At 42.3% G+C, this 21,921-nt stretch overlaps 7 protein-coding genes across 8 annotated transcripts; 3 read left to right on the top strand and 4 right to left on the bottom strand.

Annotated features, from left to right (window-relative positions):
* Positions 1-1,858: 1,858 nt before the first annotated feature.
* Positions 1,859-3,051, bottom strand: LOC6611978. Its single transcript, XM_002036459.2, has one exon. The coding sequence runs from the start codon at positions 2,895-2,897 to the stop codon at positions 2,058-2,060; it is 840 nt and encodes a 279-aa protein (XP_002036495.1). The 5' UTR covers positions 2,898-3,051; the 3' UTR covers positions 1,859-2,057.
* A 456-nt stretch (positions 3,052-3,507) lies between these two features.
* LOC6611977 (protein limb expression 1 homolog) lies at positions 3,508-5,278 on the bottom strand. Of its 2 annotated transcripts, none has more exons than XM_002036458.2 (5): positions 5,153-5,278; positions 4,561-4,719; positions 4,327-4,490; positions 4,077-4,267; positions 3,508-3,986 (listed from the first exon to the last, which is right to left on the bottom strand). In XM_002036458.2, exons 2-5 carry the CDS (start codon positions 4,631-4,633, stop codon positions 3,608-3,610), a joined length of 807 nt encoding a protein of 268 aa, XP_002036494.1. In that variant the 5' UTR covers positions 4,634-4,719; positions 5,153-5,278; the 3' UTR covers positions 3,508-3,607. The 2 variants fall into 2 exon arrangements, with proteins under 2 accessions (XP_002036494.1, XP_032582560.1); XM_032726669.1 differs by having other exon boundaries at positions 5,168-5,273.
* A 393-nt stretch (positions 5,279-5,671) lies between these two features.
* Positions 5,672-6,821, bottom strand: LOC6611976. Its single transcript, XM_002036457.2, has 3 exons — positions 6,672-6,821; positions 6,288-6,611; positions 5,672-6,231 (listed from the first exon to the last, which is right to left on the bottom strand). Exons 1-3 carry the CDS (start codon positions 6,709-6,711, stop codon positions 5,996-5,998), a joined length of 600 nt encoding a protein of 199 aa, XP_002036493.1. The 5' UTR covers positions 6,712-6,821; the 3' UTR covers positions 5,672-5,995.
* A 280-nt stretch (positions 6,822-7,101) lies between these two features.
* LOC6611975 (cullin-associated NEDD8-dissociated protein 1) lies at positions 7,102-11,623 on the top strand. The gene is made up of 8 exons (XM_032727450.1): positions 7,102-7,327; positions 7,393-7,776; positions 7,835-8,124; positions 8,206-8,368; positions 8,429-9,787; positions 9,862-11,089; positions 11,153-11,299; positions 11,367-11,623. The coding sequence occupies exons 1-8, from the start codon at positions 7,283-7,285 to the stop codon at positions 11,495-11,497; spliced, it is 3,747 nt and encodes a 1,248-aa protein (XP_032583341.1). The 5' UTR covers positions 7,102-7,282; the 3' UTR covers positions 11,498-11,623.
* Positions 11,624-11,688: 65 nt separating this feature from the next.
* LOC6611974 (ATP-dependent Clp protease proteolytic subunit) lies at positions 11,689-13,006 on the bottom strand. The gene is made up of 3 exons (XM_002036455.2): positions 12,841-13,006; positions 12,362-12,787; positions 11,689-12,305 (listed from the first exon to the last, which is right to left on the bottom strand). The coding sequence occupies exons 1-3, from the start codon at positions 12,880-12,882 to the stop codon at positions 12,012-12,014; spliced, it is 762 nt and encodes a 253-aa protein (XP_002036491.1). The 5' UTR covers positions 12,883-13,006; the 3' UTR covers positions 11,689-12,011.
* A 533-nt stretch (positions 13,007-13,539) lies between these two features.
* On the top strand, positions 13,540-15,090 carry LOC6611973 (cathepsin L1). Its single transcript, XM_002036454.2, has 5 exons — positions 13,540-13,674; positions 13,736-13,888; positions 13,967-14,353; positions 14,568-14,728; positions 14,779-15,090. Exons 1-5 carry the CDS (start codon positions 13,540-13,542, stop codon positions 14,972-14,974), a joined length of 1,032 nt encoding a protein of 343 aa, XP_002036490.2. The 3' UTR covers positions 14,975-15,090.
* Positions 15,091-16,144: 1,054 nt separating this feature from the next.
* On the top strand, positions 16,145-21,873 carry LOC6611972 (short stature homeobox protein 2). Its single transcript, XM_002036453.2, has 5 exons — positions 16,145-16,604; positions 17,580-17,890; positions 18,856-18,913; positions 20,704-21,017; positions 21,510-21,873. The coding sequence occupies exons 1-5, from the start codon at positions 16,205-16,207 to the stop codon at positions 21,687-21,689; spliced, it is 1,263 nt and encodes a 420-aa protein (XP_002036489.2). The 5' UTR covers positions 16,145-16,204; the 3' UTR covers positions 21,690-21,873.
* The last annotated feature ends 48 nt before the right edge of the window (positions 21,874-21,921 follow it).

Below are 21,921 nucleotides of genomic sequence, written 5' to 3'. Positions count from 1 at the left end.
GTCACACGACCGCAAGGAGGGCTCCCATCTTGAGCTTGGAGGCTAGGGAGCTGCTCTCCCACAAAAGGAGCCTCAGGAGACGGTATATCGCCACAGGAGATCCGAACATCAAGCAGCTATACTCTAGTACCACAAACAGACTGCATCGTTTGCTAGCCAGGACCCGACGAGATAATCTGGATACCCTGCTTGAGGGTATTGGCCCAGATAACAACAGCAACTTCTCGTTATGGAGGCTCACAAGAAATATCAAGAGGCAGCCGATGTTTCAATCTCCCATCCTGAGTCAAAGTGGCCTCTGGCTCAAGACGGACGATGAAAAAGCGAGGGCATTTGCTTTGCACCTGACCTCCACCTTCTTGCCCTTCAACCTAACAGACGACTCAAACCGCGTAGAAATCAATAATTTTCTGGACGCTCCGACTGTACCGGCTCGCCCCATTAGGCATACCACTCCGCAGGAAGTCATGATGCAGCTGAAGGCGCTACACATCAAGAAAACCCCTGGTTACGATAGCATCGACAACCGTGCTGCGAAGTCTCTGCCACGCAAAGGAGTCCTAGCCTTAGTAAAAATTTTTAATGCCATGCTAAGGCTAGGGCACTTTCCAAGGCAATGGAAGCGAGCACGTATCATTATGATACCTAAAGCCGGAAAGCCGCCAACGCAAATCGATGCATATCGCCCAATCAGCCTGCTATCAACATTTTCTAAGATTTTTGAGAGAATACTCTTAGCCCGCCTGATGGAACTGCCGCAAGTAGTGAACCATATACCTCCACACCAATTTGGTTTCAGGAAGTCCCACGGCTGCCCTGAACAAATACATCGACTGGTAAACCAGGTGACGCATGGCTTCGAGCACAAACTCTACACGGTCGGAGTCTTTCTAGACGTGAAGCAAGCGTTTGACAAGGTGTGGCATGAGGGCCTTCTATACAAGATGAAAACTCTCCTTCCTGCTCCCTACTATGCCATCCTGAGATCGTTCATCTCTAATCGGACGTTCGACGTTGCAGTGCGTGATGCTCGATCCAGCCTGGAGGAGATTCATGCAGGAGTTCCACAGGGAAGTGTTCTTGGGCCCTTCCTATACACCCTGTACACTGCTGACATGCCATCTCCCGCAAACAACGCCGAAGTCCCCCCGGCTCAGCTGCTCCTGGCCACTTACAGCCTGTGTAACTTTTTCCCTGCGACCCGGAACCTGCACAGATCTGACCTTCAATGGAAGCCCTATCACCAATGCTAGATCGCACTGCTACCTAGGAGTTCATCTAGATCGGAGACTGACCTGGGGGGCCCACATCACGTCGGTCAAATCAAAGTCACTGGCGAAGCTAAAAAAGCTCGACTGGCTCTTCCACTCCAGCAAACTTCAAATGAGCTCTAAGGCTCTTTTAATCAAAGCCATTCTCGCTCCAACGTGGAGTTATGCCATCCAGGTGTGGGGAACTGCCGCCAAATCCCAGCTTAATAGGCTCCGTGTGGTCCAGTCAAGAGCTGCACGTCACGCATCTGGGCTCCCCTGGTACGTGACGAACATAGTCATCGAAAGAGATCTGAAAGTTACCCTTCTTGGGGATCAGATTAATTTCCACAGCAGCCGTTATGCCGACAGGCTTATGGCCCACCCGAACCGACTAGCAACTATCCTAGCTGATCCCATCTCTCTCCGAAGACTGAAGAGGGTACACCCCAGCGATCTCCTTACCCGGAGGATAACATAACATATTACATTTTCTTTTGTACTTTATAATTAAGATACCACTTGGTCTCATTTATATTTATCACACATTAGGTTAAGTTCAGAGGAATTACTGAACGATTCCTTTTGAAATCTTAATAAATAGAATTAGTTACTCGTAAAAAAAAAAAAAAAAATATATACCAATGACTATGTACATAATATACACTATAAATATTTAGGTTAGATAACTTGAGTTACAAGGGGCTTGTGTAATTAAATTCACAAATAACATATATATAGTACACTTGAAACTTACAAAGATATTCAGAGAAATTGTATGAATTAATAAGGTTGACGATTCGCTTATTATATATACATCATCTCAGCCATAGAGGACATCTTTTTGGGAATATGAACAATGGTGTCGAAGTAGCTGGCCAGCTCACCGATGGTAACATCATCGCAATTCCCTGGACTCGCCGAATTGTAGCTGGCCTGCTGCGAGCAGGTTGCTCCCACCAGCGAGACGGCTGACAGAGATCTAGTGGCGGCGGAAACTCCCAAGGTGTCGATCCTATGGCTCTGTGCGGATCCCGAAGGTCCTGGCACGTCTAAAGCACCACCTGAGTGGCGCGCCTTCGATGAACTGCTGTTCCTCGACAAGTGCCAGCTATTTCCCAGGGTGCTTCGCTTCGACTGGTCGAGCATGGCGTTGCATTCACCAATGACATCGCGAAACGCGCATGTGCAGCTCGATTTTAGTTCGTCGGCGACCTGGTCAACAATATCACTGGATTCCTCTTTTGGCTTGCACGGCACAATCCTACCGCTGCGCACAATCCATTTGCCATGCTCGCAGCCGTACAAGGACTTCAAAATTGGTGGCCGAAATATGTTTTTCTTCGATGCCCCATTGCGCTTTTGATAGTGCTTCTGGACGCCGTGAGAGCAGCTCAGCGGACTAACAATCTCGAAGGATTCTTCTGGAACAAAGGACTCCTCATGCTTGCAGTCCTGCAGGCAACTCTCGGATCTACGGCGTGGTCTGCACTTCCAGCGATGTTGTGGTCGGTGCTTGGCGCCATCAGATGGATCGAATCCATTATCTGCATCGTAAAATGGATTTCGCTTCACACTTTTGACGAGACGATGAGTCTGTGTTATTTTCAACTTGTCCAGATCAGCTTGTAGCTCTTCGGTGGCCATTTTGTTGCTAGGTCCCAGTACTTTGATTTCCGTGTGACCTACGATAACGTGTTCGATGTTTGCTCAATGTTATTGAAAGCAATTGGGTGATTTTGTAAACTTTTGTTCGTTTTTTCTTATTTCTATTGTATGTATGTATTACATTCACAGAATAACAGATAAGGTAGCGACACAAATGACACTAATATTCAGGGGTGGACTGTGCGCCAATTTGTGGAAGACTGTGTGTTGGAACGATGGAATGAGAAATTAGAAATATGGTCTTACCATTCCTTAACCAAAAATAAATAATATTGTTAATGAATTGAAATAAATTACTTTTGTTTTAGATTAGCTGAAAAACTCCGGAAATATGATTTTATAAAAAAATTTGAAATCAAATTTGTAGCTTCCCGTGCCTATTTGGGCAGCTAAACAATATTAGCATTCATAAAATACAAATAAGCATTTAAGTTAAAATATTATATTTATTTTATTGGATTTAGTCTTATTTGTGTAGCAGCTGTTTTAAAAATCACATTTTCAAAGATTTTTAAATTAATTTTCATAATTTGGAAGTGTTTGTGGGAAGTGTAATAATTTCCGCTTGTTTTTCATCATGGAGATCATATGGTATGCCAATTAAATATATATTGATCGTCGTTAAAGTTGAAATTATACGATTTATCTAAAAAAGGGTTAATTTCGATCGTGCTTATTAATTTTTGCAATTAATCATCAATAGAAGCCGAGTTAAGGGCACTGCCGCCCAGCTGATTATGGGCTATCATAAGTATATCCTTCTTCTCCTTCGGAAAGCGCAATTCACGCCCAGCCATGCGAAAGGTCTCCAGCTCCCTCTCGGCGAGCACAAGCTCCCTGCGAATAACGCCGGGATTGTCGTGCTCCCTGGCAATCCAATCCAATGCCATCTGCGATCGCATCTCGTCGTCCAGGCTCCGGTTCGAATAGTGGGCCACCACTTCCTGCCTGGAGCAGTGGCGTTCGCGCATTGCCTTCAGCGATCCGTTCCAGTGAAGCAGTTGAAAGACGGTCATGAGCTCCTGGAACTCCAGCATGGTTCTTCCCTTGTTCGCCTCCAGCATGAATCTGAGCTCAGAAAAATGTTTATTAATTGAAAATACTTATAAAGATAGGGTTTTAATAGCAAGTGTATATATTATTGTTTAAGGAACCCACCTGAATGCTCCGATGCCCGACTCTGTGCCCTCGTTGATTTGCGATGTGCCCTTGAAGGAGGTGCGAGCATCCTGAACCGCCTTTTGAATGAACTCATCGCTGATTCGACGAGAAGGATGCTCATTAAAGACGGAATTCATCAGGGCAATCTTGGCCGAACTGCGACGAGCCTCTGCCTTGGTGGGACAGTTCTAAAATGCAGTAAATATGTTTCAAAACAACGTCAACAATTTGCTAATAGCGTAGTTACTTGAAAACTTCCAAAGCAGCTTCCTCCAGGAAGTGTTACGAAGCAAATGTATGGCTGGCTATTAGACGGAATCGATTCGTAAATCACAAGGGCTCCATTTTTCAATTCAGCTCCACGAGACTGCTTCATTTGCCAAAACTCTTGTAGGGCTTCAACGACATTTACTGAAAGATGTGCGAATTATGCGACTGGTTTATGCCAATATATAAAAAAACAAACACAAATCAAACTCACCTCTATAATCTCTATCCTCGTAAAATCCAGTTACGGTTGGTAAAACCCAAAATGGTTCTTCGGGGTAGACCATTTTTAAGATTATTCAATATTGTGTTGAACAAAGAATGGTTTCGGGTTTCGTTTTCAGCACAAATAAAACCGCATATCATTCAGTGGCTGCAGAAATTAACATCTAATTAATTTATTGGCCATAAATACTTAGTACGTGTGTAAATGCAATTTTTTGTTCACTAAGAGTCCATTGAAGTGTCGGTAATTAGTTTCGATCTTGATTTCATCAGACAGGAAATATTATACATTAACAGCATATGTTTACATACATACAAGAGATGTATTGTTGCACTGGTGACACTGCCACGTCTTTAAACATATGTACATCGCAACATCCCTCGGCAATTACGAGTTTGTCTCCTAAGTCTTTCGATTCGGTGTGGTCGGAAAGTTTGTTAAATGCGTATGTATTTTGTACCAATTGCCGTATTAGGTCATAATTTTAACACAAACATAATTATTAGTGTACAATTGCACATATTAAGTAAGTATTTTATGTTCATTTACGCGTGTATATGATTATTTGTTAGATTTATACCTCTATTGCATTTACATTTCGTTTTATACACTCATATTGTTAATTTTCACTTTTATTTCATCCAGGAGAACGGACCACTAAGGTCACCAGCGAGACGAGAAACCTTTCTGCAGCAATGTAAAAAAAACTGGATACATTACTGTGCCGCAGTGTTGCCAACTATTGGCCACCAGAAAATAGCCAGACGGCATTTAGCGGGAAAAGGCTAAAAATATCCAAGCAAAAGCTAGCTAGCGAGGAAAATTTATCGCTATTCTGAACAAAAATGTTTGATTCCCAAATAAATATAAACTTTTCACATTAGGCAAATACATAGGCATTGAAACCATAAAAATCGAATTATTCCACAAAAAATATTATCAAGTAATAAAGATATAGAAGACGTTAGAAATAGCAGTACGCGGAGTGAATATATTTAAGCCCCAAACTCCGAAAATGCTGGTAAATATCAAGAAACTAAGGGTAAAAGCAATAAACATTCACAACTGAACTCCAAAGCCCCAAAAGTTAATCTTCTAATTAGTTTTTATAGTTGCTTTAATTCAAAATCACTTCCTAACGAGGTACAATGGTCACTTTTTCTTACTTAATTCCAAGTTAATTATTTATTTACATCGTACACATATAATTGCCAGTTGTAGGCTTAATGTCGGTTTTTAAACTACTAAATATATTAGCTCGTAAAACAAATATTTTTTCACAAATGTAATTCGAAAAAGAGACAACGAACTTGGATAGCTAATGGTATAACATTTTCTCTTAGCATAACATTAATAATTTTTTAGTATTACAAAGTTAAAGAATAATAAACTACAATTAAACATTTTTTTTTTAAACAAGGATCTAAAATAGAACATCAATGCCTTCCAAATTAGGCATTGGGGGATATAAATTTAATACGTATTCAGGCTCTGCAGGCTCCATGTTTTCTGTGTTGTATATGTATGGCAAGTCACAAAAATCTAGGGGCGCAAGGCATCTGTTTTCCAAATGATTTTCCAATGTGCGCAGATCAAGATAAAGTTGATCCAATAGGCCTTCATAGCCCACTTGGTTTTCTGACCAGGTCTCTGTGACCGCTGTAATAATACAAACATATAGTACAATTTTCATTGGGAACATGAATGGTACTTACGCTTGCTGCAGTTCTTCAAACATTTCTCGTTCGGAAAGTCAGTGTAATTGAACAAATTGACGACTCTGGATTCGCAATTCAAAACGTAGGCGCCCAAAAAGCAGCTATTTGTTTTATACTTCACTTCCTCGCGATCCTTGTTGACCACATTTTGTTTGGGGGCCTTTCGCAGCGAAAGCTTGGACATGCTGCCCTCGAGTTTCAGAGAAGTGCTTTTAAATGGGGTTATTCCAGGAGTTTGGTGCATCACATTGTCAAGTTTACCAAGAGGTTTCTTCAATACGGAATTCGTAGGGACTCCATTTTTAATGGGATTCGCAGGCACTGCAATAAATAGCTATGTTATTACTAATACGAACGGGAGTCGAACTTAATTCAGCTTACAATTAATGCCGGTGTTTTCCTTGTTCAAAATCTGATCCATTTTGTTAGCTTTTATTGGTGTTCAAAAAGTATTTTTGATTAAATTCTAGCAGTGAGCTGAGGTTTTGTTTAAAATAATTCCTGAAAACGAGCGGCACTTTCCTAGAGATGGGAGACTCTCAGTGCCACATAGCTGATTTATCGTTAATCTGAAACGATGGTAATGACACAAAGTATTTTACTAATGAATAACATGGGTATTAATTTTCAATAATATATATTTAAATATTAATTTTCATGCAGTACTTAACAAATAAAACTACTTATATTTACTATATACCTATAAATATTTTTCTATCTTGTATTATACCACGAAAATATACCAAAACCCTTATCGGCATCCAAAAGGCATTAGGGATTATTAAGTAATTTTTTTAGTTTTTCAAACTGGGCCCACTTAAGCAGCCTTTATAACAAAATTGAGTGAATATAAAACTTGGAGATTCAATACCGGAAAATTTGCAGTAAATTTTCAAGTTTTAGAACCCCAAAAATAGGGCAGCCCAAAACAAATACACAATATTTCACTTATCACTTAATTACTATCGATCGAACGTTTCAAAGGCTTCGCTATGGCGTCACATCAGTACCACCAAATTGCCAATTTGCTGGAAAAAGTATGTATAGAATTTCATTTTTGCAATATAACGAAATTCTAATTCCGCTCTCTCGTCTGCTGCAGATGACGTCGACGGACAAGGACTTCCGTTTCATGGCGACAAACGATCTGATGACGGAGCTACAGAAGGATAGCATCATCCTGGACGACGAGTCCGAGAAAAAGGTGGTGCGAATGGTCCTCAAGCTGCTGGAGGACAAGAACGGCGAGGTCCAGAACCTGGCTGTCAAGTGCCTGGGTCCCTTGGTCAATAAGGTGAAGGAGATCCAGGTGGAGACCATCGTGGACTCACTGTGCGCCAACATGATGTCCAACACGGAGCAGCTGCGCGACATATCGAGTATTGGCCTAAAGACAGTGATTGCCGAGCTGCCGCAGTCCTCAAACTCCCTGGCCCCAAATGTCTGCCAAAGGATCACCGGCAAATTGAGCACAGCAATTGAGAAGGTGCGTAATACTGCTATTCCCTAGGCACCCAATCGTTTAATCCGTTGTTCCTTAACAGGAGGACGTCTCTGTGAAACTGGAGTCGCTGGACATTTTGGCCGATCTGCTCTCCCGCTTCGGAGAGTTCCTCGTTCCCTTCCACAGCACCATCCTGAAAGCTCTGATGCCCCAGTTGGCCTCATCGCGCCAGGCTGTTCGCAAGCGTACCATCGTCGCCCTGTCGTTCCTGCTGATCCAGGCCAATAGCAACGCCTACAACGGTGTCATCGATCACCTGCTCGATGGCCTAGAGAACCCACCAAATCCAGCTGCCATTCGAACTTACATTCAGTGCCTGGCTTCGATATGGTAAGTTCCCATTTCTGAAATTGTTATATATTTTATGCCATATGATCTTTAAATGCAATTTTATTTAACGTTACTCCTTAGTCGACAGGCTGGCCATCGACTTTGCAATCACATTGATCGATCCATGCTCCTGCTGAGCCAGTACAGCCAGCGGGATGACGATGAGCTGCGCGAGTTTTGTCTGCAGGCCTGCGAAGCTTTCGTCATGCGCTGCCCAGATGCCATAAACCCGCATATTCCAATGGTAAGCAGTACACATGCTTTATGCTATCTTTCACTTTTTATAACTTATGGTTTTGGGTAGATCCTGGAGCTGTGCCTCAACTATATCACCTACGATCCAAACTACAACTACGAGACGGATGATGGCGACACTGGCAATGCCATGGACACGGAGGATGATGAGTACGTTGATAGTGAGGAGTACAGTGACGACGACGACATGAGCTGGAAGGTTCGTCGCGCTGCAGCCAAGTGTCTGGAGGTTTTGATATCCACACGCCAGGAGCTCGTCGAGGACTTCTATCGCAGCCTGAGTCCGGCTTTGATTGCGCGCTTCAAGGAGCGTGAGGAGAATGTTAAGTCCGACATATTTCACGCCTATGTGGCCCTGCTAAAGAACACACGCCTCACCGACGACGTGGCCAACGACCACGACTCAATGGATCAGGTATCGGGGCCGACCTCGCTGTTAATTGAGCAGCTGCCACTCATTGTGAAAGCCATACAGCCGTTAATGAGGGAAAAATCAATGAAAACGCGTCAAGACTGCTTCCTCTTGCTGCGCGAGCTGTTGAATTCGCTACCAGGCGCCCTGGGTCCCTACTTGGAGAGCATTGTGCCAGGCATAAGCTATTCACTGAATGACAAGAGTTCGACCAGCAACATGAAGATCGAATCTCTGGGATTCCTTTACTCGCTGCTTCAGGGACATCCGCCGCATGTCTTTCATCCACATATTCCGCTACTGGTGCCCCTCGTGGTGACTTCGGTCTTCGATCCGTTCTATAAGATTGCCACAGAGGCGCTATTGGTGCTGCAGCAGTTGGTGAAGGTGATTCGCCCATTGGAACCGAATGCGGCCAAGTCCGACTTTGATGCACCATCGTTTGTGGGTCAGGTCTACTCGTGCACATTGCAGAAACTGAAAGTGACGGATGTCGACCAGGAGGTGAAGGAGCGAGCCATAGCCTGCATGGGTCAGATTATCGCCAACATGGGCGACATGCTGCAGAACGAGCTGGCGGTTTGCCTGCCAATCTTCATGGAGCGCCTAAAGAACGAAGTAACCCGGTTGAGCAGCGTGAAGGCGTTGACCCTGATCGCAGCTTCGTCCCTGCGCATAGATCTGACACCCATCCTGCACGACGTGTTGCCCGCATTGGGCACATTCTTGCGTAAGAACCACCGCGCGCTGAAGCTGCACTCGCTCGATCTGATCAACAAGATCGTGATCAACTATTCGAGCAACTTCGAGGCGAACCTACTGCAAACAGCCATTGTTGAGATCCCACCGCTCATTTCGGACTCGGATTTGCACGTAGCCCAGTACTCTCTGACGCTTTTGAGCACCGTAGCCCGTAGGCAGCCCCAAGCTCTGGTCGGCATACATGAGCAGTTCTTGCGCTCAGTGCTCATTTTGGTTCGATCTCCTTTGCTGCAGGTGGGTCAAAATAATTATATTGCTAACAGTTGGGCAATTAGCAAAACTAATAACTAATTATTTCTTTGCTACAGGGATCCGCATTGAATTGCACGTTGGAGCTGTTCCAGGCCTTGGTGCAAACACAGCTGTCTGGCCTGGACTATCATTCGCTCGTCTCGAAACTAATGGCACCAGTTTTGGGTGGCAACGGTGACGGCAACCCCAGAGCCACTGCCGGCGCTCCCAGTGAGGTGGTGCAGCTGCACAAGCAGGCCTATCACTCATCGGCCAAGTGTATTGCTGCCTTGACACAGCAGTGTCCCCAGGTGGCGACCCCATTGGCCACAAAGCTGATAACGGATCTGCAGAAGCGTAACGATACGGAAATCATATTCTGTTTGCTAACCATCGGTGAGATTGGCAGGCACTTTGATCTGAGCTCCATACAGGTGCTGCCGCAGACAATTATTGAATGCTTTGGCGCCACCTCGGAGGATGTAAAGGCTGCAGCCTCGCATGCGCTCGGTGCTGTGTCCGTGGGCAGCCTGCAGACATACCTGCCTCTGATTCTGCACGAGATTGAGGTGCAGCCAAAGAGACAGTATTTGCTGCTACATTCGCTTAAGGAGGTCATTTCATCGCTATCGGTATCGCCCATTGGACTCGCTCAGCTCCTGCCCTCGGTGCCATCCATTTGGGATCAGCTCTTCAAGCATTGCGAGTGCTCGGAGGAGGGATCACGCAACGTGGTGGCCGAGTGCCTGGGCAAACTGGTGCTGGTCAATCCCGATGAACTGCTGCCGCAACTGCAGCAGGCATTGCGTTCCGAAAGCGCCACCATGCGCACCGTTGTTGTCTCCTCCGTAAAGTTCACCATCTCCGATCAGCCGCAGCCCATTGATGTTCTGCTCAAGCAGAACATTGGCGAGTTTCTGTTTGCCCTACGAGATCCGGAGCCACAGGTGCGGCGCGTCGCGCTAGTAGCCTTCAATTCGGCGGTACACAACAAGCCCAGCTTGGTGCGCGATTTGCTGCCCACCCTTTTGCCTTGGCTGTACTCGGAGACGAAGGTGAAGAGCGAACTGATTAGGGAGGTGGAGATGGGTCCCTTCAAGCACACCGTCGATGACGGTCTCGACATTCGCAAAGCGGCTTTTGAATGCATGTACACACTTCTCGAGCAGGGCTTGGATCGTGTGGATGTCATGCAGTTCCTGGACCATGTCCAGGCTGGTCTGTGCGACCACTACGACATCAAGATGCTGACGTACCTGATGACGGCACGTCTGGCCATCTTGTGCCCGGATAAGGTTCTGCTCAGTGAGTAGTAGCAAGGCCTTGTGTACTTGAGATCTCTTATTTTAATTGGCTGAATTCTTTCAGGACTCGATCAATTTATACAGCAACTACGTGATACGTGCACCCACAAGGTGAAGGCCAACTCTGTGAAACAGGAGTACGAAAAGCAGGACGAACTCAAGCGTTCTGCCCTTCGTGCAGTCTCGGCCCTTTCGCAAATACCCAAAGCAAGTAAGTATACTTCTTTGAAAACATTCCATCTTATAGTTTATTATTAATGAAAATTCCTCTTCCATAGACAAAAATCAGCAGTTAGTGGATTTCCTCAAGTCGATCAAAGAAACACCAGAATTAAACAAGATCTTCGAGTACATACAGAAGGATTCCATCACCGGTAGCTCAGATATTATAGTAATGGATCAGAGTTAAAAGGGAAACTTGGTTTCTAATTCCTTTACTTAATTAAGAATATGCGTTTGCGCACAAACAAGTATCTCTTTTTCTGATATAGCTTTTAAATTTTCTAATAAGAAATAAATGCAGATCGACTTGAAAGAGTTAATTAGTAAACCACTCCCAAAAACTACCGACAACCAAAAACAAACAAATGCCGTATTGAGTACTGTATTTACGAATTTTACTAAAAGTTTATTGATTTGTTTAGCATTTTAACGAGGGAGAATGATGGATGATAGAATCCATTTGCTCTTCCTGAAAGAGACTAGCTCTACAATCAGATAACGATAATTCCAGATCATCCTCTCTTAACTAAGAGCAACTGGTTACGTAAAGTCTTTTAAACATTAATGATGCGATATTACTAATTCTGAATCATGAGAAAGTCGACATGATGTACTTGGAAAGTGTATATTCTGTGGAAAACTGAATTATTCAAATTGTTTGAAACTTATGATTGAATTTTGGTCTATAGAAAGGGGGAAATTTAGGCCGCCTGCTTGCTTCTCTTCTTCTCGCACTCCTCGGGCACGGCTTTGCCGGAGGTGACGCCGCCGTCCGACGCGGGTCCCGTTTCGGAAACAGTCTCTGGAGGATGTTCGAGAACGTGGTCAATGATGCCCAACACCTTTGCCTCCTCGGGGGTCATAAAGTGGTCGCGCTCCATGCGTCCGCACATCTCTTCGTATGTATTCTTGGCGTGCTTCACGTAGATGTTGGTCAGCTGGCGCTTGATTTTGATAATTTCCTCGGCATGTATTAGGATGTCTGTGGCTTGGCCCTGGACGAGATCGCTTTATCAATTCGGGGGGAATTTAAACACTGGACTGTACTTACTTGTGCGCCACCAGAGGGCTGATGTATCATGATCCGAGCGTTGGGTAGTGAGTACCGCATGCCAGGAGCACCGGCCGCGAGCAGGAGGGATCCCATCGAGCAGGCCTGTCCGACGCACCAAGTTGCAATAGGTGGCTTGACGTACTGCATCGTATCGTAGATCGCCAAACCCGCTGTAACAACACCGCCGGGCGAATTGATGTACAGATGGATCGGTTTGTTGACGTTCTCCGATTGCAGGAACAGCAGTTGAGCCACCACGGTGGAACTGATGTCGTCGGTTATGTTGCCCATCAGGCAAATTATCCGCTCCTTCAGCAGGCGCGAGAATATATCGTAGGCTCGCTCACCGCGGCCAGTTTGCTCGACCACCATGGGAATCAGGTTGATATTGCGAACAGAATTCGCCCGGCCGCCACATTGCGCCTGCAACTCGGTGGATTAATATTGGCATTGCTATGTGGCATGGTTAAACTTACTGAACTAATTTGTAAAAAGCGGGTAACAGCGGTTTTCAGCATGATCCTGGTTTTGTTTTGACGCAAATCAACCGGATTCGCAATGTTACGCAAAACAGCTGTTCTTGAGGCTAAGAATACACACTTTAAATCATTTCTGACACAAATGAAAAGAAACACTGAATTCCGACTGGCATATAAGACAAAGGGTATTTGAACTTATGTTATGGGTATTCCCAAGTTTTCATCCACCTGTTTTTTCTATTGACATACTGAAAAAAAATCGCAGGACTTGTTGCATAACTCGGAAGAGAGGCTATAATGGATTTCTGTGGGAACGACTGGAATTTTGGGATGATGTGAAACACAGCTGGCCATGGAGCACATTTGCAATTAGCAATAACAGCTAATCAAAAATAATAATAAATTCTGCAATTATTATGAGTTTTGTGATTTATGAAAATATTATTTTTCATGTCAACAGTTTTTGTTCTTTAAATATTTTTAAAGTATTTATTGTACTAATTGTACCAATAAAAGCAAAAAACTATTCTTGATGTATAATCTTGATTTGTTTTTAGTCAGCTTATATACAATAGTATGCTCTTTATAAATGTTTTTAATGGGTGCTCACAGCTTCGATCAAACTTTTCGTTGCTTCTTAAGAAAGCATAAATATGCTTAGTTGCGATTTTAGTTCATTGTCAGTAACTAAAGGTAATGGAGTCGAAAGCAATGTGGAAATTAATTTTCTTTACTTGTTTATGTGGCCTAAATTGTCAAATTGTAACTTCCAATTTGAACGAAGGAAATTCTTCTTCTGCAAATTGCAAGAGCGAATTCGAAAAGTTTAAGGTAAGCTTTGGGAAAATATAAATTAAAACTATGAAGAGCTTATAAATTCATAACCTTGTAGAATAATAACAATCGCAAATATATTCGCACCTACGATGAAATGCGAAGTTACAAAGCGTTCGAGGAAAATTTCAAAGTTATTGAGGAGCACAACCAAAACTATAAGGATGGTCAAACGAGCTTTAGGTTGAAGCCAAATATTTTTGCTGATATGGTAGGTATTTAAAAAAAATATATATGTACATCTGAAAGCCTAAAAACAATAATAATATTTAAATATATTTAAAACCAGAGCACAGATGGTTACCTCAAGGGATATTTGCGACTGTTGAAGAGCAATATTGAAGACAGCGCGGATAATATGGCCGAAATAGTTGGTTCTCCTCTAATGACCAATGTGCCCGAAAGTTTGGATTGGCGGAGTAAGGGATTCATCACACCACCGTACAATCAACTTACCTGCGGTTCGTGCTACGCCTTCTCCATTGCCGAGAGCATCGTGGGTCAGGTTTTCAAGCGAACCGGGAAAATATTGAGCCTGAGTAAGCAACAAATCGTGGATTGCAGTGTGTCCCATGGAAACCAAGGATGCGTCGGCGGTTCCCTGCGAAATACTTTGACTTATTTGCAGAGCACGGGCGGCATAATGAGGGATCAGGATTATCCGTATGTGGCAAGGGTAATTAGAAGTGCAATACAATTAGAAGATAGTTTTTTATTGTACTTACATACATATATAAGAATGTCAGTTACACCGTAGAACAAGTGTTAGAATGACTACAATACGAACTATTCATTTAATTGGTAATTTTAGGTACGAATTTTTTGTTTTTTAAACATAGTATAGTATGGAAAGTAGAATATTTATGCTAACTAATGCTTATGTTTTTCAGAAAGGTAAATGCCAGTTTGTAGCCGATTTATCCGTAGTTAATGTATCATCTTGGGCCATTCTTCCCGTGCGCGATGAGCAGGCCATCCAGGCGGCAGTTACCCACATTGGACCAGTTGCCATATCTATAAATGCCTCCCCAAAGACATTTCAACTGTACAGGTAATGGTCGTAACTAGTAATTATATTTAAAATTTACCCTTTTCTCTTAGTGACGGCATCTACGATGACCCCTTGTGCTCCTCGGCTTCCGTAAATCATGCCATGGTGGTGATTGGTTTTGCAAAGGATTATTGGATACTAAAGAATTGGTGGGGCCAAAATTGGGGCGAAAATGGTTATATACGAGTTCGCAAGGGAGTCAATATGTGCGGACTTGCCAATTATGCCGCTTATGCAATTGTTTAAACTAATGCTTCTAGATATTTATGTATAAAACAAATATCTAAAGAAAAAATCAACAAATTCATGTTTCAAAGTCTATAAACTGACGAGAAAATAAATGATTTTTTAATAATAACGAATGAATATGCAAGTCTAGATGTCTCCATCTCAATGGGTTTGAAAAGTTGACAAATGAATGAGTTTACACTGTGCAACACAGTTCGGTTTGACAAATGAAGATGGCACATGTTAGTTCTGTAAAAACTAGGACATTATATGAGTATATACGTCCTTCGATTGGTTTCTTGTGTAATAATTTGAGCAATGAGTAGTTATGCCACCTTTGTAGCCCAGTGTCATTAGCACAAAGTTGAAGTAATGAATATGGGGGGCGTGGCAAAGCGCCAACTCAGATCCATGTTTTATGGCACTGAGCCCGCCTACAAATCGATAAAACAACTCCCCAAACGACGACGACGACTTTGTGAAATAAAAATAATGCCCTTTTCCTGTGGATTTGCGTGGCAAGCACAGCGATTTAAATGGTATTTATAAAGTGCCAAAAGCTGAGCGCTGGAAATCCTTCGACGAGGTCCTGAAACTTCCGCGCAAAACTCCTCCCACATGGCATCATTTATTGCAATTATAATGTGTTTCATTGCCGCTTAATGGATAAATAGTGCTCCATAATGGCTATAACCAATAATAGGAAAGTAAGCTGGAATCGTTGAGCGTGCAACCACTTTGCCTGCTCCGTAGACCAATGAGAGCAATTGAAAGGACCTTCGTAGGCAGGACTTCACTTAACTTTACACTGCCCCGCCGACTTGGGGTGGATTTTTAAGGACTCACGCGAGAGAGAGAGTGAGAGCGAGCTCGCTAGAAACTGAAGGGGAAGAGAGTGGAGTGAAGTGCTGTTCCAGGACCAAAGAAATTGCTAATTGAATAGAGTCAAGATGTTGAACTAGTCATATTTGCCCATTAAAACAGGCAGTCAGCCGTTTAAGCTTGGCCAAAATCGAAGCGCCAAGATTTTTTATTCCGTCGCTCTCTCGAACAATTCAAGCGTGGGATTCGATTGTGGATAATCCGCAGGACATGCGCAGCAATAAAGAGCCAACCGAGGTGATTAGGCACGCCGATTGCCATTGGTGTTGACTATAAAATAGTCGGCAGCTTAGTTTCGTTACAGCAACTTATGCTCGAACGCATAAAAAAGCAGCGGCATTTATTTGTTTACCCAAGCCAAGGATAATGGAGCAGCTGGCCCAGTTTGTCACCAAGTCCTTTGAGTTCAATCTAACTAACAACAGTGTTCACGCCTTATTCAATTCGATGACGGGCGCGCGTTTAAAAAAGCCCACGGAAGTGAAAAACTCCATATTCATAAACTCGATCAGTTCCGGCGGCAGTTACGCCGATACTTGCGCGAGTGGCGAGGAGTCCGTGGACATAGACATTACCGACCTGTCCGTATCCGAGAGCAACACGATCCTCGCGGTCGATCCGGAGCCACCGGAAGAAACCCATTCGCAGCGCGAGGAGCATGTGGAAATCTACAGCCTTAGTCCCACTCTCCACAAGGCCACGGTGGAGCCGAAGCCCAAGAACTGGCTAATTTCGGAGGATTTGGACGTGGACTCCCAGCCGGAAGGTAACTTCACTAACTGGATATGATGGGTAGTACTGGTAGATATCGCTTAAGACATTCCGGAAGCTGATATCTTAAGATAATCCGCAATCTGATATCCGTCGGAGATTGAACAATTTGCATGGTCCAAAGCAAATTTATTTCTTTTGTTTTAAGTCTTTTGTACAACAATAGATAATTTATTATGCCCCTACCATTTAGTATCATTATTACTCATTTATTTGCCCAAATTTGGGATTCATTTATATTTATTTATATATTTATTTTATTAATTAATTTAATTTTATATTGATGGCTTATACAGAATGCTTCACCTACACCTTCTTAAATTGCTAGAAATGGGCTTAAAACCAAGTGTTTTTCACTCAATAATAAAAAAAAACTAAAAAGTTGTTGCATATTATTTATTTTATTTATTTATATTTATTTTATTAGATATCCATTAATATTTGAGTTAATAAGCCAGTGTTGTAGAACCATATGTATATTCATAAAAAAAGTGCCCATTAACTGTGTGAAACATCAAGTATCTGTTGTGCTACAAGTTTCAAATAAAAATTATCTTATTCATAATGTCTATATAATCCGTCGGATAGTGAACTTGTATTTTAATTGCATAACAAATCAATAATCAATCCTCTTAATTAAATAATTACTAATAGCTTTTTTGCCGTTTTTAAAACCAGTATAAATAGAGGAAGAAATCTTAAAGTTAAGAATAATACATTATAACAATATAATTATTATAATAATTATACCTACATCGGGAACCAAATCTGCTGACTTAAAATCTTTTAAGGGATGACATCATACAAGATTTGTTTGAATTTCTTTTTAATTGATTTTTTAAAAGTGTAAAAAACATGACCCAAGCATTTAAAATAATAGGAAAAACTTGTGTTTTATATTCTAGATCGCTTAATATTTGGTATGCCTTACGCATATGTACATATATAGCAAGCACTATAACTTTTTCAGATCCAAAACTGTCTGGATTGCCCACTGCCAGCATAACCGAGTGCACGGAGGACAGTAATACGCCAAAGCTGGCGCCGGATAAGCCATTATTGCCGGAGGAGTGCGTCTCCCCGGAGCCCAGTCGCAACCGGGAGCACTGCGATCCGCTGGACTCGTCGCTGGTGAACACCAAGCAGCGGAGATCGCGGACGAACTTCACCCTGGACCAGCTGAACGAGCTGGAGCGACTGTTCGAGGAGACCCACTATCCAGATGCCTTCATGCGCGAGGAACTGAGTCAGCGACTGGGCCTCAGCGAAGCCAGAGTGCAGGTAATTATGTCCGCGCATCTACTCCATAAATTATGCCCCGATTGCAACTTGACATTGGAAATGTCCGAGGACGCCCCTTTGGACACCACGAGGTCCAAATTGATTTTCAATGGTTATTCATTACACTTGTACTAATGACAACCAGACATTGTCTCCCCGAAATATTTCGACCGAATGTGGAAGCAGTGACTTTGATTTTTCAACCACCGGCATTGTGGAAATAATGAACGAAACTAGTTTGGCAAGCCGAAGTTTATATACCCTAAAGAAAACGACGAAGTTTTCAATTACTATAATCCGGCTTTTACCAGAATACATAGATACTATCTCACATGATAGTAATACCTACCTTTGGTATAGATGAAGACTGCACAGATCTGCAGACAAAATGACAGACAGATATACGGACATGCAGACTTACGGACATGCGGTTATACGGACAAGCGGAAATACGGACACGCGGACATACGGACAAAGAGACACCGCTCGTCCAGCGATGCTGATCCATAATATATACTTTATAAGAGCAGAAGTTAAATTTCCAAGCTTCTGGGGAAATGCATATACCCTTTGTAAGGGTATAGGGATATGGGGTGTTAAGTGGTTTACGCCACCCTTTGTCGTCTGGGACACAAGTAGAAAATTGCTCGAGCATCGGGGGGCCGGTTAGAGATTAAATGCTCAATCAGGGTGCTGGAATAGGCACTATGTGGTCATGAAATATGTAGCTACAATTCCAAAGCCAGCAGGAGTGTCACTTTTTTTATGGTCCGTAATAAATTGCAACTTTTAGCCCGCTAAAATCTCAAAGAAGTACGCATCTGCCGAGATTAATGCGAAATAAACAGTGATAATTCAGTGCATACTTGAAGCAACTAATGACCAAATCGGATATCATAATGTCTCAATTTCCTAATTTATATTAATGAAACAAGCATTTCATTTATAAATATGTGTACTTGCAGGTTTGGTTTCAAAATAGAAGGGCGAAATGTAGAAAGCACGAAAACCAAATGCACAAAGGTGAGCAAATAACTAAGGCTCCTCCCAAGTTAACTTTAAAACATTAATGTAATTAAAAACTAGCATAAATTGGTGCCCCTTTTTTTAAGCACCGCTCACCTTCACCAACTTTTCGCCAATTAAGCTTAATGAAAGTGTAAATTGCAATTAGTTAAGTACACAAAAATCAGGCTAGACCATTTACATTTCGGAATGCTGCTGTTCATTTTCCGGCTTATCAACTTGCCGGGGCCAATATGTTACGGTTTTCACAGTTGTTTAAATGTCTCTTCATTAATTCATTTGGCTTTCCGTTTCCGTTCAACCCTCGTATCCAAGGACTTAACCCCCCGCCCATCCATCAACTCCCCGCTCCCGCCGCCACTCAATAGAATTTGTATCCTTCGTTTTATTGCCCGAATATTTAATTTGATGAAGTTAGCAATGATTTGTGCGTTGCTGTCGCTAAAAAAAGAAGCGTTCTTATTTTATGTATATTGCCGAAGGGATTTCACTGGCTAAAATCTGAGCAGATGCGTTTGCGAGTCCTGATTATAATTCGAAAGGCAAACAAACTGAACTGAAAACCCAGAGGTGTTAAGGTGCGCGAAAAATGTTTTTTCGAGTTTAGAAGAATGCAAATCAATACATTTACGCATTTATGACTTCCTGAGTGTGTGCTTTTTCACATAAAAATAAATCGCATTCGGTAGCTCAGCCTAATTGGATTAAAAAGGATATAAGCGCATTTATCAAATTTGCCGCCTAATGCGACCGTATTTCAATACTGGACCTTCGGGCATAAAAAAGTTTTCGGAAATGTAATCAAATTGAAATTTGGCATAAAAAGCACGGCAGACACGGCGAATGGCCAGCACTTTATGGGTCCATATCAATTCTCAGGCTCTTCGCCACGGTGAACCACCCATAAACAAGACGTTAACCTGGCCTCCAGTTCCCAGGAGACCCATTTGTATGTGCCGCTCCACTCCAGAAATTTACCCGCCAGCGGTAACACGTCCCTGTGGTTCCGGCTCTCCGGCTTTCCGGGGCGTTTTCCGTGCAATAAATTACAAAAGGAATTCAATTACTTGTCACTGAATCTTAAAACGATTTGCCAATCTAGCAGGTACGGGCATATCCATCTAAGCAGAGTGATTGCCGGCAGTGAATCCATCGGTTAATCTTTAAAATATTGCTTTTTTTTTGGTGCATCTCAAAATTTAAAAGCGAAAATACACTCAAAACTATATGCAAATAAGTTTGCATTCTTTTAACCAATTTTCCTTACACAAAAAGGGTTGCAGTATTTAAGCTTTTTGTTTAAGTATATTATTTATACTTGTATATTATTAGTAATATATAAACTCTATTCGTCTTTTAAGTTAAAAGCATAATTTTGTTTTAAATATGACTAACCTGCATGTTTCATTTTTTAGCGAATGTTTATAAATGTTCATATTTAAAATAGCCAATGGATAATTGCGTTCAAATTTATAATTTATGCTAACTTGTATGTTTAACAAATTAATTGCACTAAAGAGCTTCAATTCTCCATTCAAGCTACATTAAATGAAAGATCCAAAATTTGTACAGAATATACAAGTACAAACCCTAAACTTTTTTCAATAACTCATAATCACAATGAACCTCAATTAAATAAATAAACTAACCTTCCCAACAATTCTTTCAACGAAAACACTTACTTTTTTAGTTTCTTACAATGAAAGTCATACTTAAATCTACACTTAAGTCACACAAAAACCCATCCAAGTGCAACACATCTCATGTAATCCACGTATACTTTGAAGGATTCCTCGTGGGCAGTCGGACTCCTCCGATCGCCACTCCGCTGGAACCATGTCGCGTGGCTCCCTACGTCAGCTTGGCCGCCCTCCGCAGCTCATCCGTTCCATCCCATCCTGCCGCAGTGACCAGCTCGAACCCCCAGACACCCGGGTGCTCCGGAGCCAGCAGTGCCGGGAAAGTGGTCACCGTGGACTCGCCACATAATCACAATCCGGCGATATCGCGCTCGGCTATCAAACAGTTTTCCAGCACCGTGGCAGCAGCCGCCGCCTTTTCCGCTTTCGATCCGGCCATTATTTCGGTGGCAGCTCACCAGGTAAAATTCCAAATGGTAGTTATTATTATTCTTTCAGCAGATTCAGATTAAGATTAAAGTAATTGTGTGAGTCGGGAGCTGGTTAAACTGCAGCTCGAATCTTACAATTTTATAATCTCGAAAAAAGTTTATATGAATCACTTGAAATTGTAAAGATTTTATTGCAATTTTATACCATCGAAAAGTTATTCAATAGTGCAAAACTTAAAAGCTAAATTAGTAATAGTATTAAGCATCTTATTATGATAACTAACTTATACGAAAAAGTTTGGAAAAAACCCTTTTTAACTTGATATAGCTTCGGTACATTTTAAGGTATTTAATATGAATTGCTTATAAGGGTGCTATATTATTATTAAAGATTCCTTGCCAAGAAAATTCTTCTAAATATTAAATATAATCTATATTGCACATGGTCCCAATACGCATTATTCAAAATAGATACAATTTAATGTATATGTATCTATATATCTAAACTTTTGCCGATTTCAGTACGCAGCTGCTATAACTAATGGAACCGTGCCGGCTGGATTGTTTTCTGTGCCCCAGTACTCCATAAATCTGGCTGCCTTCGCCGCCGCCCACAGCAAGAGCTCTTCGATAGCCGATCTCCGGATGAAGGCCAAGAAGCACTCGGAATCGTTGGGTCTGCAGGCGGACATGGTGCTCTAGTGACCACCTGGCAGTAGAACGTAGACATGTACATTCAATTGATGGTGCGGTGGAGTTGCGTCTAGCACCGAAGTAATAAAAAGAATAGCCACATTTATTTATTTAATTAAAGTCTTACTTAATAAATCTAGTGAATAAGAATGACTTAAAACCAATATCGACAAATAAAAGAACTGTTTTTGAACGTGTCCTGGATCATCTAGTGCTTCGATTGATCATCTCATTCTTAAAT

The sequence above is a fragment of the Drosophila sechellia genome, chromosome 2L, assembly GCF_004382195.2.
Source record: "Drosophila sechellia strain sech25 chromosome 2L, ASM438219v1, whole genome shotgun sequence".
Classification (NCBI taxonomy): Eukaryota; Metazoa; Arthropoda; class Insecta; order Diptera; family Drosophilidae; genus Drosophila; species Drosophila sechellia.
The sequence above is the reverse complement of the archived record's forward strand: the minus strand, read 5'-3'. Positions and strand labels throughout refer to the sequence as shown.

What these genes read in the sequence shown, in the direction of transcription:
- LOC6611978 (XM_002036459.2), bottom strand. Translation starts at nt 2,897, where the DNA reads ATGGCCACCGAAGAGCTACAAGCTGATCTGGACAAGTTGAAAATAACA.
- LOC6611977 (XM_002036458.2), bottom strand. Translation starts at nt 4,633, where the DNA reads ATGGTCTACCCCGAAGAACCATTTTGGGTTTTACCAACCGTAACTGGA. An exon ending in CGAGGATAGAGATTATAGAG is followed by an intron (nt 4,491 to 4,560) that starts GTGAGTTTGATT and finishes CACATCTTTCAG; the next exon opens with TAAATGTCGTTGAAGCCCTA. An exon ending in TCGGGCATCGGAGCATTCAG is followed by an intron (nt 3,987 to 4,076) that starts GTGGGTTCCTTA and finishes TTCTGAGCTCAG; the next exon opens with ATTCATGCTGGAGGCGAACA.
- LOC6611976 (XM_002036457.2), bottom strand. Translation starts at nt 6,711, where the DNA reads ATGGATCAGATTTTGAACAAGGAAAACACCGGCATTAATT. An exon ending in GGAAAACACCGGCATTAATT is followed by an intron (nt 6,612 to 6,671) that starts GTAAGCTGAATT and finishes TATTTATTGCAG; the next exon opens with TGCCTGCGAATCCCATTAAA. An exon ending in TTTGAAGAACTGCAGCAAGC is followed by an intron (nt 6,232 to 6,287) that starts GTAAGTACCATT and finishes GTATTATTACAG; the next exon opens with CGGTCACAGAGACCTGGTCA.
- LOC6611975 (XM_032727450.1), top strand. Translation starts at nt 7,283, where the DNA reads ATGGCGTCACATCAGTACCACCAAATTGCCAATTTGCTGGAAAAA. An exon ending in TTGCCAATTTGCTGGAAAAA is followed by an intron (nt 7,328 to 7,392) that starts GTATGTATAGAA and finishes CGTCTGCTGCAG; the next exon opens with ATGACGTCGACGGACAAGGA. An exon ending in TTCGCAAATACCCAAAGCAA is followed by an intron (nt 11,300 to 11,366) that starts GTAAGTATACTT and finishes CCTCTTCCATAG; the next exon opens with ACAAAAATCAGCAGTTAGTG.
- LOC6611974 (XM_002036455.2), bottom strand. Translation starts at nt 12,882, where the DNA reads ATGCTGAAAACCGCTGTTACCCGCTTTTTACAAATTAGTTCA. An exon ending in GCTTTTTACAAATTAGTTCA is followed by an intron (nt 12,788 to 12,840) that starts GTAAGTTTAACC and finishes ACCGAGTTGCAG; the next exon opens with GCGCAATGTGGCGGCCGGGC. An exon ending in AGCCCTCTGGTGGCGCACAA is followed by an intron (nt 12,306 to 12,361) that starts GTAAGTACAGTC and finishes GATCTCGTCCAG; the next exon opens with GGCCAAGCCACAGACATCCT.
- LOC6611973 (XM_002036454.2), top strand. Translation starts at nt 13,540, where the DNA reads ATGGAGTCGAAAGCAATGTGGAAATTAATTTTCTTTACTTGTTTATGT. An exon ending in CAAATATTTTTGCTGATATG is followed by an intron (nt 13,889 to 13,966) that starts GTAGGTATTTAA and finishes ATTTAAAACCAG; the next exon opens with AGCACAGATGGTTACCTCAA. An exon ending in ATTATCCGTATGTGGCAAGG is followed by an intron (nt 14,354 to 14,567) that starts GTAATTAGAAGT and finishes TATGTTTTTCAG; the next exon opens with AAAGGTAAATGCCAGTTTGT.
- LOC6611972 (XM_002036453.2), top strand. Translation starts at nt 16,205, where the DNA reads ATGGAGCAGCTGGCCCAGTTTGTCACCAAGTCCTTTGAGTTCAATCTA. An exon ending in CGTGGACTCCCAGCCGGAAG is followed by an intron (nt 16,605 to 17,579) that starts GTAACTTCACTA and finishes TAACTTTTTCAG; the next exon opens with ATCCAAAACTGTCTGGATTG. An exon ending in TCAGCGAAGCCAGAGTGCAG is followed by an intron (nt 17,891 to 18,855) that starts GTAATTATGTCC and finishes GTGTACTTGCAG; the next exon opens with GTTTGGTTTCAAAATAGAAG.